This window comes from Pogonomyrmex barbatus, unplaced genomic scaffold (genome assembly GCF_055798465.1).
Source record: "Pogonomyrmex barbatus isolate J1 unplaced genomic scaffold, ASM5579846v1 scaffold5, whole genome shotgun sequence".
Lineage (NCBI taxonomy): Eukaryota > Metazoa > Arthropoda > Insecta > Hymenoptera > Formicidae > Pogonomyrmex > Pogonomyrmex barbatus.
The window spans coordinates 10,567,531-10,582,293 of record NW_028297149.1 but is presented as its reverse complement, the minus strand read 5'-3'; the positions used below and the strand labels follow the sequence as shown (position 1 = coordinate 10,582,293).

Genomic DNA, 14,763 nt, shown 5'->3' with positions numbered 1-14,763 from the left:
CCGCCCGTGACCGGCCGTTTTTCTGTGTGTTCCGATGTGGGATCGTCACGCTGACCGCTGGAAAACAAGCGGCTTAGGGTTCGCCCATTACGGGATGTGATGCGACCGGCGACCAATGGGACGAGCGTCGCGATGGAATCAACCGGTCGCGCGCGCCGGGTTCGTCGTCCTAGATCCCTTTTTCCTTCGCGCAGCTCCGACGATTACGAACACTTCGTGGAAACCAAGGTAGCTGGGATACACGTCACATCTGTCCCCTCCGTGTATCAATTCAGACTCGCACGCGAAAAGCCAGCGACGTCTGAATCCGAGATCCCGCGTTAATCCTCACGATCGCTGGCGCGTTCGACGATGGGTTTCGTCACTTTGATTAAAGTTGTCCAAGTATTTGGAACACAATGGAGCATCGACTGTACGGCGTGACGATTAACATCACATACGGTTAGAGAAAATTAGATGGCAGCTAATCGCTTGATTAATTATGCGTTTTGCGCTGGTCGAGCTTGCGCAGGTAACGGCGATTAATTCGCGAATAGGTGCGTGCCAGGTAAGCGGTCAGGGTGTCTACCTGGAAAAAACTGGAATTTGTTTATGCCTTAAAAAATTGGAACATTTTCAGGCAGTTTTATTGAAAATCAAGGAATTTTTTTTTTTGAAGTTGCTTTTTCTAATATTTTGTCTTTATATCATAATCGATTTATCGATTGAATTGTTAACAAAATAACATCCATCTGTTCTAAATATCGGAACACATTGAGTTTACGATTAATCCAATATTCCAGTATTGAAAACAACGATTTTGTGTTAGACGCAATTTTATTTAATGAAGACGGATACAGTTTTATGAAAATTGAATTTTGTATCAATCGGTTATGCATTATATAATTTTTGCAAGCTCTCAAAGTTTGAAAATTTTATGCAATGTAAAATATTTATTTTAAAATTCTTACATTTATATATTTAAATCCCCTTTTTAAAATTTTTCAAATTTAATTACTGAAACTCGAACGATATGTAATTTTATTTTATGATTCATAAACTTTTGATGAATAAAAAAACGCTTTCACTTTGCACAATAACTATATAGTTATTTGTACAGATACGTTTAAAAATACTTTCACCTGGAATTTTTAACAAGCTGTCTTGAAAATGAGGAAATTCTCAGGGAATTCTTCTTTTTTCGAGTTTGAATAGACATTCTGGCGGTGCGTTATTTAATTCACGTAACTGCATACGTTAGACAGATACGGCATTCGCTGAGGCTTTGACGAAGTAATCCCGGGCATAAGTAAGTAATATAACAGCGAGTCGCCGCTTCGTCAGATAACATCGTCGGAGCACGAGCACGCTTGCGATTCGCTCGCTTCGCGACCTCGCAGCGCATCGCGCATCTCGCATCCCGCTGCGTGATATTAAGTTCGCTTCTCAGGGCGGGAGGGAGAGAGAGGGTGGGTTACGGCATCGCGCGGGTAAGAGCCCGCGTAAGATAGTACGGCGCGTGCAATTAATTGTCTTTTCCCACGTGTCAGAATGATGTACCGAACTTATCGTTGGTCGAACGCTACTTCGAAATGCACTTTGCCGATAAACGCCGCATTCGTCATTACGCGAGTTCCCCGCGCGCGCCGCTTTTTATCGTCTACAATAATCATTATCCATCGCGGTTCTCTTTTTTTTTCTTTCTTTCTTTTTTCTTTTTTTCTTTTTTTTTTTATGAGGAGAGGAGCATTTGATGCGCCACTGATTTTATGGCCGCACCATTGTGCTCCGCGCACGTTTTAATATACATCGTGCACGGGCGTGTGCACACGCCCAGGAATATTAGATACATTTATTAGTTTATCGTAACTCGATCAATTTTCAGCTTAAAGCGTTATTAAGTATGTTTATAAAAATGTGAAAAACAAAGCTGTAAGCTATTTTACGTTCGTTAGATTCGTTAGATAAAAAAAATCCAGGCATCTCTAAAGCGTCTTTTCGATCTTACGTTGAAATTTTTTGTCGCTCCATTTTTTAAAAATTTTCCTCGCTCCACCGAAATGCGTTGCATTTAAATGGATTTCACCTCGAGAATCTTAGATTCACGTGCAGGATGCAGAAACGTGATAACAGGAGTACGAATTGTGAAACTGTCGACTTCGCATTTGTTTCGTTGTCACGTCGAGAATTCACATCCTTTGTCTTCTGTCGACGAGGGTTGTCCTGACTACACTTCTCTCTCTCTCTCTCTCTCTCTCTCTCTCTCTCTCTCTCTCTCTCTCTCTCTCTCTCTCTCTCAGCTGGCGACAGATCGTCGTGCGTGCACGCACAAGGAGGTGCGTCGCCCGTGGGACGGGCGCGTAATTAGTCGGTATGCGAAACGCGCCGGTGTCTTTGAATTCGCGCACGTCAATGCGTATACGCATTGCACGATCGAGCCGACTTCTGGAACCAATCGCTCGCGCGCGCCGCCCGATTTCCGATTCCCTATATTGAGTAATGCAATATATCGTCGAACTCCTCGTTATGTCGTCCCGCGAACACGCGGGAAACGTTACGCGATAATGTTTCGACGCGTTCCACGCACGGTATTACGGCAAATTACCGCGAACGGCGACAGCATCCGATCTGAGTCCTGGGCCGTTATCGAGTCAACGGCAGCGGCTCTGAATTCGCTAATGAATATTAATTGCGGATAATCAGGTGCTAGTCTATTCACACAATCCTAACGCGTCTATTCGCATAGTAGAGAGTAATGAGAACCAAATTATAATATATATCTAAGAGAAATCCCGGATAATACGTCCATAGGAATGAATTCTGCACGCGATACGCGTTCACGCTGCTTCCCTCCGTCCCATTATAGCGCGGACCCGTTGCGTATTTACGACCGCGGCATAATTCCGCTTTGCATGTTTCACGTCCGCACAATGGGAGAATTATAATTTTTAATTGAGCAAATTTGAATCGCATTACGCCAATTAATCCGCGACCGGACGCTCCGCTTCGATGCGCTCGCGCCAGGAACACGTTGCGTTACGAACATGACGAGTTATTGCAGCCACGGGTGTAGGGAGGGCATAAATCGAGGGAGGAGTGAGAGAAAATTGCGATTCTGTAATCAGCTGCGCTCTCGACGTTTGCTATTATAACGTCGCAATTTGTTATCGCATGTTTTATGCATGAATTAAAAATCTTCGTGTATCTCTTAACGGTGTTATCAGATAACTATAACTCATCCTTTATGCGTACATTCATGCCTGATAATTTCGAATATATATATATATATATATATATATATATATATATATATATGTGTGTGTGTGTGTGTTTTGAGTATCTAAATGAATTTATATTTTCTCATGTAAACATATTTAGTTTTAATATGTATACATATAATTGAAATTATAATTATGTTTACATGAGAAAATAATAATAATATAAATTTTATATATATATATATATATATATATATATATATAATTTTAATCTCGAGGAAATATAGAGTTTATCTCTCGGTCGACGGTAGGCCGAGACATTATGTCACAGCGTAGCGAGTCCTTGTTAACTAAGCAATTAGATCCAATTAATCGCCTTATCCGCAATAGCGTACTACTCGTTAATTCAAACTCCCGAAGGAAGTTCGATAACCTCCGTTAAGAACGGCGACCCCCGCTAGAAAACTGTAGTCGCATTGTTTGACGATTACAACGCGAGATTGACGAGCCTGGCGCGAGTAGCGGCGTCACAATTAAAAAGTTCTCGGCCGCTCGGCTGTTTATTGGCGCCTAACGTCGGTGCCTACTCGCCCGTAATCTTTTCGCGATAATCAACGCTCTCCCGACGGGAAGTTCAATTCAGTAACGGCTGTGCGTTAGTTTATTCTGTTCAGGAAACAATTAACGTCCATTCTCGTTCTCATACGCGATAATCCGCTCGCTCGTTCCTAGTCGCGATAACAGAATATTTCTTGCTATCGTTCTCGTTGCCTCCTCCGGCGGGGATTTTCACGCTCGAGGACTCTCGCGAAAAACACGGAGCCGACCTGTGTTTTCGCTGCCTCCCGGTTGATAGAAAAGGAAAAAAAAGGGGAGATTTTTCCGAGCAGATTCTTATCAGGGCATTAATGTGTTATTGCGTCGACGAGGAACGGCAGCGCGCGCACGCCGCTCGTCGAGCTGGCAAAAACCGGCCGCGAAATTAATGTTCACCGCGCTAGGAATTTCTTTCTCGCCAGAAACTCGCCGAGGATGTGCGTGCCGCTGGCAGCCAGCGTTGACGTTAATCTTTTTGTAATATGTATCAAGTTTTGGCCGTCACCCTCGACACACACGCCACTTGGAGTAATTATACCTCACGAAATTGCTATACAGGACGATTAAAGAGTTATCATCCACCGTTTCCAGCTTCTCTGGACGTGCACAAATTAATGATCACATCACAAAACAGCCATGAAAATTATTAACGTGAACAGTCTTTCCGAGTACATAAATACAAAAAATATATAAATAAAGAGAAATATATAAGTAAATATATAAAAAAAAAGTTTTCTGAACTGTGATATATCTATGTCTTTATTAATGTTGTGGCTTACTATTGACGCTCCAAAGTAATGTACTCGTACCCAACCATACAGAGGGATAATTAAAAAAAATAATAGTTCTCCTGATTCGTATAAGGAGGCACGAGCGCAATCAACGCGCGGAAACCAACGGAAAAACGTTTTCCACGGCAACGACCATTATAAATCCGGCGTGTTAGTTTCGCGAGAGCGGTAAAGCAATATTCCATGCTCCACGTCTTTATGCGAATTGTGCGTTCACGCTCGAGGGACTCCAAGGGGAAGAAAAATGCGAATGGCTTTTCTCACCGCGGTGGAAACTCGCGTAATTATAAAAAGTCTTATTGCTCAGGTCTCTTTATATTACCTTAAAAACCAGTGGATATACATATATGGTTTGAATATATATATAACAGATGCGAAGAACAACAAAGGTGGGTGTAGATGAATACGGGCGAACATGAATACGGAAGTTAAATCTGTTTTCTTTTTTAAAGTCTTTTCTTCTCTTCGATCGTCTCTTTTTCTATATAAATCCTCTATAAATGGTTTCTGACGATTATTTTAACGCTCCGTTCCTGGATGGAATTTTTATTTACTTAAAAATCTGAGTATTTTCATTCTTGCGAATGAAAGCTTGAAAAAGTGTCAAAGCTAATGTAACTTTTTTTCAAATTAATATGATTTTCAAATGGCACATATTAATTTAATAGTGTGAAAATATCAGGCTGTTACCGTTAAGAAGAATTATCACAACGTAGATATTGCTTTGATTATTTCATATTAATATTCTTTTGGAAATTGCTGTCTTTTCTTTCTTTCGAAATTCAATATTGTGGCAGGAAAATTTTGTTTGGCAGATTCTAAGGACGTCGACTCGTCATATGGCGGCGATAACTCCCAGCGGCTAATAAAAGTCGCATGTTATCGCACGTGTGCACGCGATAGTAGCATCATAAAAGAGCGAATACTGCGTGACGCATTTTTATCTCACACAACCCCATGAAAAATTCACTGTACTTTCCACGATGCTTCTCCGCCCATTTAATCTTCTTTCGCTTCAAGATTTCATGCTGTATTAATTTTACGAGAGCCCAAGGACAATGACGAGCGTGGTCAGCGCGGATTTTGCACGGTTTAAGATTCTCTCGCGGAGAAAAAGTGGTTTTCAAGCGTGAAAATTACTCCATAATAGCATAATTCGATGATTTAAAACAAAGAATTTTTGCTAAAGAAATTCCACAGACATTTTCTTTTCGGTGAAACTGAAAATTCAAAATATAACAAAACTTAGATTTTTCCGTTAGATTATCAAATAAACTATTTTGCTTTCCGTATCGCATTATCGCGAGTGATGGGAGGATCTGCGTTCGTCCCAGCTAATAGGCCGAAGGAACGCCGGACTCGTAATCTGATGATTGATGTTTGAGGATTATGGAAGAATGCGATTCGCGGATGTATTCCGAAACGGACATTCCGATCGCTCGTAGATCGCGTCGAGAATGCGCGCGGCGTGCATTTGCATAACTAGTTCGGGCCATCTCGGAGGCGCGTTCCGCGCGCGCGCGCGCGCGTTTGAGAAATTGTGAGATAACCGGTGCGCTCGCGTTATCGAGAGATACGTGCGAAAGGACGTCACGGCGCCGCGGCGTCGCTCGCGATTTCTTCATTGAATACCTACCGGTGATCGCATTTCCCATCGCACGGTGCAAAAAATCCACATAAATTAATGAATTAATTACCGACGAGCTGGCGCGATGCGCGCAATGCGCAGGAAGCGTTCTGCCATCGAGAGGTTCGTCTAAAGGACGTTAAGCAACATTTAACGATGCGCCTCTATCCGACGATCGTCGAGATGTTTACTTATTTCTGCTTACTTATTTTTGCTTTGTGAGAGACGCTCACCGTTTAACATGACACGATCTCACGTAGGCTTATTTAGAAAAAAAAAATCAAATTTCACTCAACTCGGTAATTTTTCCGTGACGACGAGATGCTAATTGATAAAATTTTAATATCGCGAAATAACACGGAGATTCTGAGGTTTACTTGAGAATATTTATTCTAAGGGAACATAATCACATTTCAGACATGCCATAAATTATAAATTAAAATTTCTTTATTGCGGATTACCGCATTATTTTCGCACGCATTCGTGAAACTTTCCTCATTCCACCATTCGCGGGCCACGTTTTCTCAAACGGAACGATACAAACATGCCAGAACCGATAATTTCAGGCCGACTGCCTTCTGCTTCTCGGGGGCCGGAGAAATGACAGTGAGCGCTTGCAATGTGCGCGCTCGGTTCTGCTCGGTAGAACATAGTGTACGAGCGGACCATCCGTGAAACCTATCGAAGCGGACATCCCGATCGAGAGGGAAAGAGCGAGACGCGGCGCGGACGGGACATGCCGGGCGCGATCCACCTGCGTGTCGTGGCCGCGATGATGCGAGAACACGCATCCACACGTCGTCGCACCGCGCGCCGCGGTTGCACGCATCGCGGTTGCACGCACCGCGGTTGCACGCACCGCAAGCGTTCCCACAGCGCGTATGCGCGGAAAAGTCGTCGCGCGGGTACCGGGGCTCCGCCGCGACGACACGCTCGCTGAATCGCCCCGACGGAGGAATTCGATACACCGCCGTGCCGGGGTGTTGCTGGGGTTTCTCCCAGGCAAGCCAAGCGTAGGAAATTCCTGAAGGTAGCTCGGCCGACCGCGGGTGGAACGGATTGCCGCTTTCGTGATTGCATCCGTTAGTATTACTTTTTTTGTCTTTTTCTTTTTTTTCTCTCTTTTTTTTTCTTTTTTTTTTGTTTTCTTTTTGAATTGCCGACCCGATAAATATCTTTCCCGGAATCATTACACAGGACGAATTGTGCGAATGAGATACGTACCGTTCTCCGGATTGCCGGGGAGTCCGCGTTAAATCCCGGCTTCCGTAACGCTGGTCGTAAATAAGCGCAATTATTTCATTCTGCTTCGCGCGTTAAATATACGCCGCGTTCGCGACGAGAGATCCGCGGATTTTAGACTTTCTTTTGCGCACCCAGAGTACTCCGTCCGATCGCTCGCCACGAGCACTCGTCGTCGTAATCAGCCACGCGGCCACCCGCCCGCGCTCGTCGTACGACAACCGTCCGCGACCGGTTATCGGGAAGCATCGAGAGAGCTTCTCGGTAGTTCGAAGGTGGTCTTCTTATCTCCCGGAGTGGCTGTGGAACGTGTAACATCGGCTGTCGTTCTCCCTCTCGTCGGCTCGGCCGTGACTTTGTCGGCGTGCCTTCCCGACGAGGATCACGTCCGCACGGACGAAGTGCATGAAATGCGCGCGGATGCATTAATCGGCGCGCTCGCGGTGTCGGTTAAAGCGACGTATAAGAAGCGCATTATATATAAACCGCTTTACTTTACGATCTTGTTATTTTATATGGTATAGACGGAGGATTCTCAGGAAAAGAAAATACTAAATGAAAGGAAATTATTATTATCGTACGCGCTACGGCAAAATTTCACGGTTATTTGAATAATAATTTCCCTCAAATCATTTCCAAATAATGGGCGATTAATTATCATAAGTTGGATGATGAACAATCTCCGATAATATTCGCGCCGCGCCGCGCCGCGCCGCGCCGCGCGTTTGCGCGTGACGTCTTTTGTTTCGCGTTAATCACCCATCTCGTTCCCATTGCGCGATCCGCGTTGTCCGAGTGCGGGAATCGACGCATAAATCAACCTCGTGCGCGTACACAAGGCCGTCGATCGCATGTGAAGGAAGCGGCACGGAACAGCTGTTATCGGACAAAGACGCGACGAGACGAAACGCATAAGCCCTGATTACGCGCGGTTCGCACGCCGGTGCGACACGGTGCTCGTCATGTCGATACTCAACGTCCATTCGTCGTCAGGATCCCTTAATCTCACCGTGCGTTACGCAACGAGCCGTGAGACGGCGAACACACCTGGAATACACCTGTAAACTACAAGTCTCTCTTTATTTCGGTACATCGCCATCTTCAAAACCTATTTCACTGCACCAGATTGAATTATGATTTAACTATGTTAGTAACTATAAATGTAAAAAGCGTTCTTACATAAGTATTATTATTCATCATTTGTGATTTATGGTCGCATATATTTGCCAATTTTGTCTTCACTTCTAATTCAATATAATTTTGTAAAATTATACAATTAAGAAAGAAATAGAAACTGGAAAGTTAATATAAATTAAAATAAAAAAATGGATATATAATTACAATTTATGTTTTGATGGTCGCGTTATTACATAAAAATACTGAAAATATTGATAAAATTGCGAGGTGTCTTTGGATCGAGTTCTATTCTCGGTACAGGACGTTAATTTACGTAATTGAATGTCACGTGCCTGTCTTTTATGCATAATTCTACTCGATGAATCGCACACGTACCCACGATGAGTTCAGCGATTGAGTCAGTGCGATACGGATTTATTATCGCTCGATACGATCGCCGTGTAGCTGTTTACATCGAATATAAGTATTTCCTTCCGGCGGTACGACGCTTGCGGACACAATCGTCCTTGGCAAGTCGAGTGCTCGATGAGTCAACCCGGCTTGACCGTGGGATTGGTTCTTAAGTTTCTTCTCCATTATCGCCTCGCCGGCTACCCGTAGGATTTCGTCGTGCTCATTTTTCCGTACTCTTTCGCACATTTATTCCGTTTATTTCACATCATTATCGGTCTCTGTTTACTTAATTAAATAAAAATGCTAAGTAAGGAAACGACCGAATTGAATTGAATCGAATTGCTACCACGAATCTCATAGTAAATTTGAAAAAAAAAAAAAAAAAAAAATAAGACCAACAGACGAACGGAACGCGAGAGGGAAAAACATTTAATTTAATATAATTTTAATTTATTTAAATGGAACTAAATTATTTAACGTATTTAACATAATTCAATATGTATGAGCGCGACTTTGTCTGTACGGAGGTAATATCACACGAAGGCACGTTGACTTTCTCGCTTTCGGCTCGCGATCTCCGTTGTGTAGGACCGATAATTCCGGGACACCGAGTATCTCCATCGGAGGGAAAAAGATCGCCTTCTCTGTGAAAGCGTCTGAAAGGAGCGAGTTGCGTTAAACGTAGTTCACGCGTAAAGCGGGCGCGGGAGAACACGGCGTGTTACCCGTGCTACCTTGAGATCCGTATTATGCAGGTCGCGGCTACTTTCTGCGCGTACCTCGTACACGGATGCATTCTCACCCACGCGTCGTCGAGCATACGCTACGCGTGCTCGCGAGGCAGGAGGTAGCGAATCCACAAACGCATCTGGTATTTTACGATCGCCTGCATAGACTCTGCGCGCGTCATTATTACCCTCCTCCGGAAGATGCGATCAGTATCTCCACGGTGGATGGACGAGTGCTGAGTCTTTTGCGCATGCGTTTCAAGGAAAATGTAAAAAAATAAATCTGAAGAAAAATATAGAGAGATACAATACGGAAAAAATTGTTTTGCCGAAAAATTTAGGCTACATAGGTGAAGATATTTAATTTAAATATTTAATAAAAATATTAAAATATTTAATATAAATAATTTTGTCGTTTTTGCATGGAAATAAATATGTAAGTGCTTTTTGATTTGATTTTTTAATCGCTCTGCATTAAAACTAAGATTTTATAAATTTAATCAAATTTGTAAACTTCTTTTGCTTTAAAATGCCATAAAACTTACTTCTTCTGGCTAATGCTAAATCATTTTTTATTTTTCTATAATAAAGAACTTCTTTACATTTTATATGGATTCTGAAGATTAATCTTACATAACGCGAATTTCTAAAAACCATATAACTGCGCGTTAGGGTTTATCGTTAGTCACATGACGAGGTGACGTTACGGGAGATAAGCATAACATAAAGTTCGGCGTCGCCTTTACGATATCCCGCGGAGCGTTCGCAGTTAGATCTCCGTCATCGCGGTAACGGTTGAAGATGCAATATTTGTGAGACGTGTGCGCATTCCTGACGGCTAGGCGGTGATCGCATCCGGTGCACACGAAACTACGGGGCGCGAGGAGGAGCGCGAGCGAGTGTAGCGGAGGGACGCGCGCTATGCGCGGAATGCAACGGGGCCGGTGACGTTCCCCGATAATCGTGGGCCGCTCTCGGTGGTGCCCGAATATCTCCGGAATCCGAGCTGCTGTTTTTCGCGACGCGATGCGACGACGACGCGATGACGACGCGACGAGACGCGATACGCCGTCGCTCGTCACGTCACTTCGGGCCGAGAGGATGAAGTTCGGCACGTCGATCGGCATGCGAGCAAACAAGCAACTGGTGTGTTTCGGCAAACAGCCAACTGGTGTGTTATATGTGAATGTATCTGGCGCGAACCGCGAGAGACAACGTCGGATGCAACGTCGAACGGCATGACGACATCTTTTCATACGACTAACACCACGACGAAGAGAAAAACTAGAATGCTCCGTAGTTTTTTTTAGAATGGAGAACGCCCAATGCGCATTAAAGAAAAACCTTTTTTATGCTAAAAATATTAAAAGATATATTTATTATAATAATGTTATAAATAATATGATCTATTATTTTTGTATACTATATAATAATAAATCGATACTTATAAAATTAATCTATTGTTTCCTTGAAATTAATTGCATTGGAAAAAAGAGAATGAACTACGCTCTGAGAATCCGGACATCTGGCTGCCCCCGCGTTCGAGTGCGCTGGAAACGTTTGCCAAGGTTAAATAATACGACCCGCGTGCAGCCACGTCGCCGGACGTTCGGAGTTGCACGCATTGTTCCCGGATACGCTCCCGGTGCGTGTCGTCGGAATAATGCGGCATCGGCGGAGGAGGTGGAGGCCTCCGCCTCCGCCGCCGCGCGACACGCGATCTCGTTCGCGCGTGGTGTGCAACTAGGCCGGCTCGTGAGGCTCGGGGTTAACAATGCGAACGTCCATTCACCGGACGCGTTTGGCGAACCGATCAACGGTACGCGGCTAATACGGACCGGGTCGACCAATCGCGGATGCAGCAGGTGCGCTCGACGCCCCGATGACGCACCTGCGTAGATGCGAGCGCATCTCCGGCGACGATGTACAATGAACACCGTGCATTTCGAGGATCTGGACCGGGGCTAATTAACACTCCCTCCCGCGGAAAAGAGAGAGAAAGAGAGAGAAAGAGAGAGAGAGACATGGCCAGACGGCGCCAGCCCGAATACCAGCCAGAAACGGGGCTCCAGATGGGAGATCATGCCGTTCGTGATCTCCCTGTTGAGAGTTCAATTGGAAGGCAGCGAAATTCGCGTTCTCCAATTTTATTGATTTGAATTCATTCATATCTGTTGCAATTTAAAATATGTATAAAAAGCTGAATGAATTTATGTGAACACGTATATATCGAATATATATATATATATATATATATATATATATATATATATATATATATATATAAAGACATAAAGGGAGGAAGAGAGGAAATTTTAATTGAAGAGATTCAATCTTGAGATTTAATTAAAATTATTTATTCGAGATTAAAGCGCGGAGGAAAAAAAACATTGCCATAGAATATCTTATCTCGGTTATAATAACAGAAGGGGGTTGGAAAAAGCAATTTTATTTTCGCACCTAGGAATCCAGCAGCACCGCCAATGACAGGGGAGACTAGCCAATTCCAACATTTTAATCCATCAGTATTCTCGCTCCTTGCTCTTACCGTTCTCGTCGGCCTCGCTATCGTAATTAAGGGCCAATTTAATTAAGAGGGAAGAACAGGAAAAAAGTCACCAGCGGCACGAGAGCCACTTCGCAGGATGAATGAACTTGTCGCGCGAATATGTAGTACCCTCGGGTACTGCTTCTGCCTCGCATGTGCGTGTGCAGTCTCACGCACGTACACGTGTGTAGACGCATTTACGTGCCGAGTGTCAAGCGCGAGGGACGCGCAAGACTCGACGATTCTAATTAGTCGTCCTAGTTTGCGCTTGTTTAGAGACACTTAACTTTATCTGTATTTGAGCCGCGTGCTGGCGAGCCGCGACCAACTATCCAGTTTCCAGCTCTCAAATGAACGCGAACGGAGGAACGAATTTAGCGACTCTCTAACAAGAACGTCGCGGCTCTTCTATCTTGTCGTTGTCGTTTGTGGTGTCGTATATTATCTTACGTTTCTTATGTTTATTTCTTGAAATTTTTCTGTTATCAGAATGAAGAGATGATCGCGAGTCTGCCACTCAACGGCGGCGGCAGCGGAGGGCCGGTGAGCCGCGTGGGTCGTGGGTTGGCCCTTCACAGGTCCAATTCCAGTTTGGAGCTTCCGCACAGTCCGGATCCTGCCTCCCGGGTACCAGAGACGCCGCTTAGGAGAGAATATGGTTCCCATGGTAAGCGGTCGAATGCCTTTTTCGAAAGACCAGCGAAAATAGATTCGAACAATCTACCTGTTTACCTCCAACTGAAAATAATTTTAAAGATAATCTTTTTATTTAATTTCATTTTGATTAAAATAAAAAAAATATTTTGCTTCATTTATGATAATAGTTTTTATTGTGATTTTAATTTTGTTCGTGTTACACGTTAGGATTTTTTATTTGAAGTTTGAGTCCTCGAGAAGGTCAATCACGCTGCTTCGAGATAAACGCGTTGCAAACGCGTTGTAATCTGTAATCGTTCCATTGCAGGAAGCATCGACGTAGTCGCGCAGTCCATCACGGCAGGCGAGAACTTTTTTGCTATGCTGCAGGATTTTCGACCATCGGAGCAGCGTGGCGTAGTAACCGGTGACTACTTGCGTCGTGTCCATCAGCAGGACGCGTCCGGTCAACCGCTCGATGTCGATGAGGTCTGCGGTCCAACCGGCGCTGGCTCCAGCCCGAAGCTGCGGTTAAAGTTGAACAGACTGTGGAGCAGTAAACCGCCACGAGCGATGGAAGAAACGTGCACCAGTCCGGTGGTATCGGCCGATGTGGAAGAGCGGCACCGAAGACGGGCGTTTGCCCATTACGATTGCCAGTCGTTGACGGCGAATTTGGGCTACGCCGCGAAACTCCGGGGGATTCTCTTGGCCAGGAGAAGAAACACAGCCACTGGAGCGTCGGCCGCCAGCGCTCTAAGAGCATCCACACCGGACGAGACTCCCGAAGAAGACGCCGGTGATGGAAAAGGTACTTGAAAAGAAAAAGAAATAGTTGCACAAACAGAAAAGAATTTTGTTGACATTCTCATTGACGGTTTCAGGTAACGATTTGTTAGAACCGTGCCCCTTCTTCCGTAATGAGATCGGCGGCGAGGGAGAACGCGAGGTTGGCCTCACTCGTTGCGCTCAGGGCAACGGAATTCATAGACCGTCTTTGTCTTACGGTGTCTCCGTTCTGGAGCCACCGCCCGGAGAGACTCTATGGAAACATACTTGTCCACTGCAGAAACGACTCCTGCCTATCGAGAGCGTCGACGAGGGAGCTCATTATTACCGGCGATACTTTCTCGGTAAGTGAAGACTCGCGTTTGTTTACGCGCATATCTTTAGTCGTGTTATATAAAAGATTCTCGCTCGTTATGCAAAGAAGTCTTGTAATTTGCTGCCGCGTGTAGCAACAAAAATTAAAAATTTTTTTTTTAGTTCTCTTTTAATTTATTTAAACAATAAGTAGAATAATATCCGTATACAAATAATACAGAAAGTCTCGCATAATTAATTATTCGCTCAAAGTGTCTTATAGACATGTAAAGAAAAATATCGTATTGTAGGACGAGAGCATCAGAATTGGTTCGGCATGGATGAACAGCTAGGACCGGTGGCCATCAGCATTCGCAAGGATGTCAATCACTATCGCGTGATTGTACGTACATCGGAATTATTAACGCTACGTGGCACCGTGCCGGAGGAAGCTCTCGGTATCAGGCCGCAAGGTCGGCCGCCAACTAGAGAACTCCTGGAGTTGGTCGCGCCGGAAGTACAATTGGGCTGCTTGAGGCTCGGCATGGCCGCCGCCGAGGAAGCGTTGGCCAGGCTGGACGAGCAAGGATTATCCAATAGATACAAGGTCGGCGTGCTGTACTGCCGATCCGGTCAGAGAACCGAAGAGGAGATGTACAACAATCAGCACGCTGGTCCAGCCTTCCTGGAATTCCTGGACACCATTGGTACGCAATTTATTGACGTATTTATTCTCTGTAACCAAGTAACTTTGAGATCACATATTCATATATCTATATTTTTA

General features: G+C 44.5%; 1 protein-coding gene and 1 long non-coding RNA gene across 4 annotated transcripts in view; one reads left to right on the top strand and one right to left on the bottom strand.

Annotated features, from left to right (window-relative positions):
• Nucleotides 1–14,763, top strand: part of LOC105431347 (signal-induced proliferation-associated 1-like protein 2) — a 58,667-nt gene that overhangs the window by 36,802 nt on the left and 7,102 nt on the right. For all 3 annotated transcript variants that reach the window (XM_089081858.1, XM_011645478.3, XM_089081857.1), the window contains exons 2-5: nucleotides 12,750–12,927; nucleotides 13,225–13,707; nucleotides 13,781–14,029; nucleotides 14,291–14,686. In XM_089081858.1, coding sequence (XP_088937984.1) covers nucleotides 12,759–12,927; nucleotides 13,225–13,707; nucleotides 13,781–14,029; nucleotides 14,291–14,686 — 1,297 coding nt within the window. In that variant the 5' untranslated portion in view covers nucleotides 12,750–12,758. The remainder of the gene's footprint in view (nucleotides 1–12,749; nucleotides 12,928–13,224; nucleotides 13,708–13,780; nucleotides 14,030–14,290; nucleotides 14,687–14,763) is intronic.
• LOC148935449 (uncharacterized) lies at nucleotides 13,062–14,530 on the bottom strand. Its single transcript, XR_016140432.1, has 2 exons — nucleotides 14,391–14,530; nucleotides 13,062–13,710 (listed from the first exon to the last, which is right to left on the bottom strand). It is a non-coding gene; the product is annotated as an uncharacterized LOC148935449 (long non-coding RNA).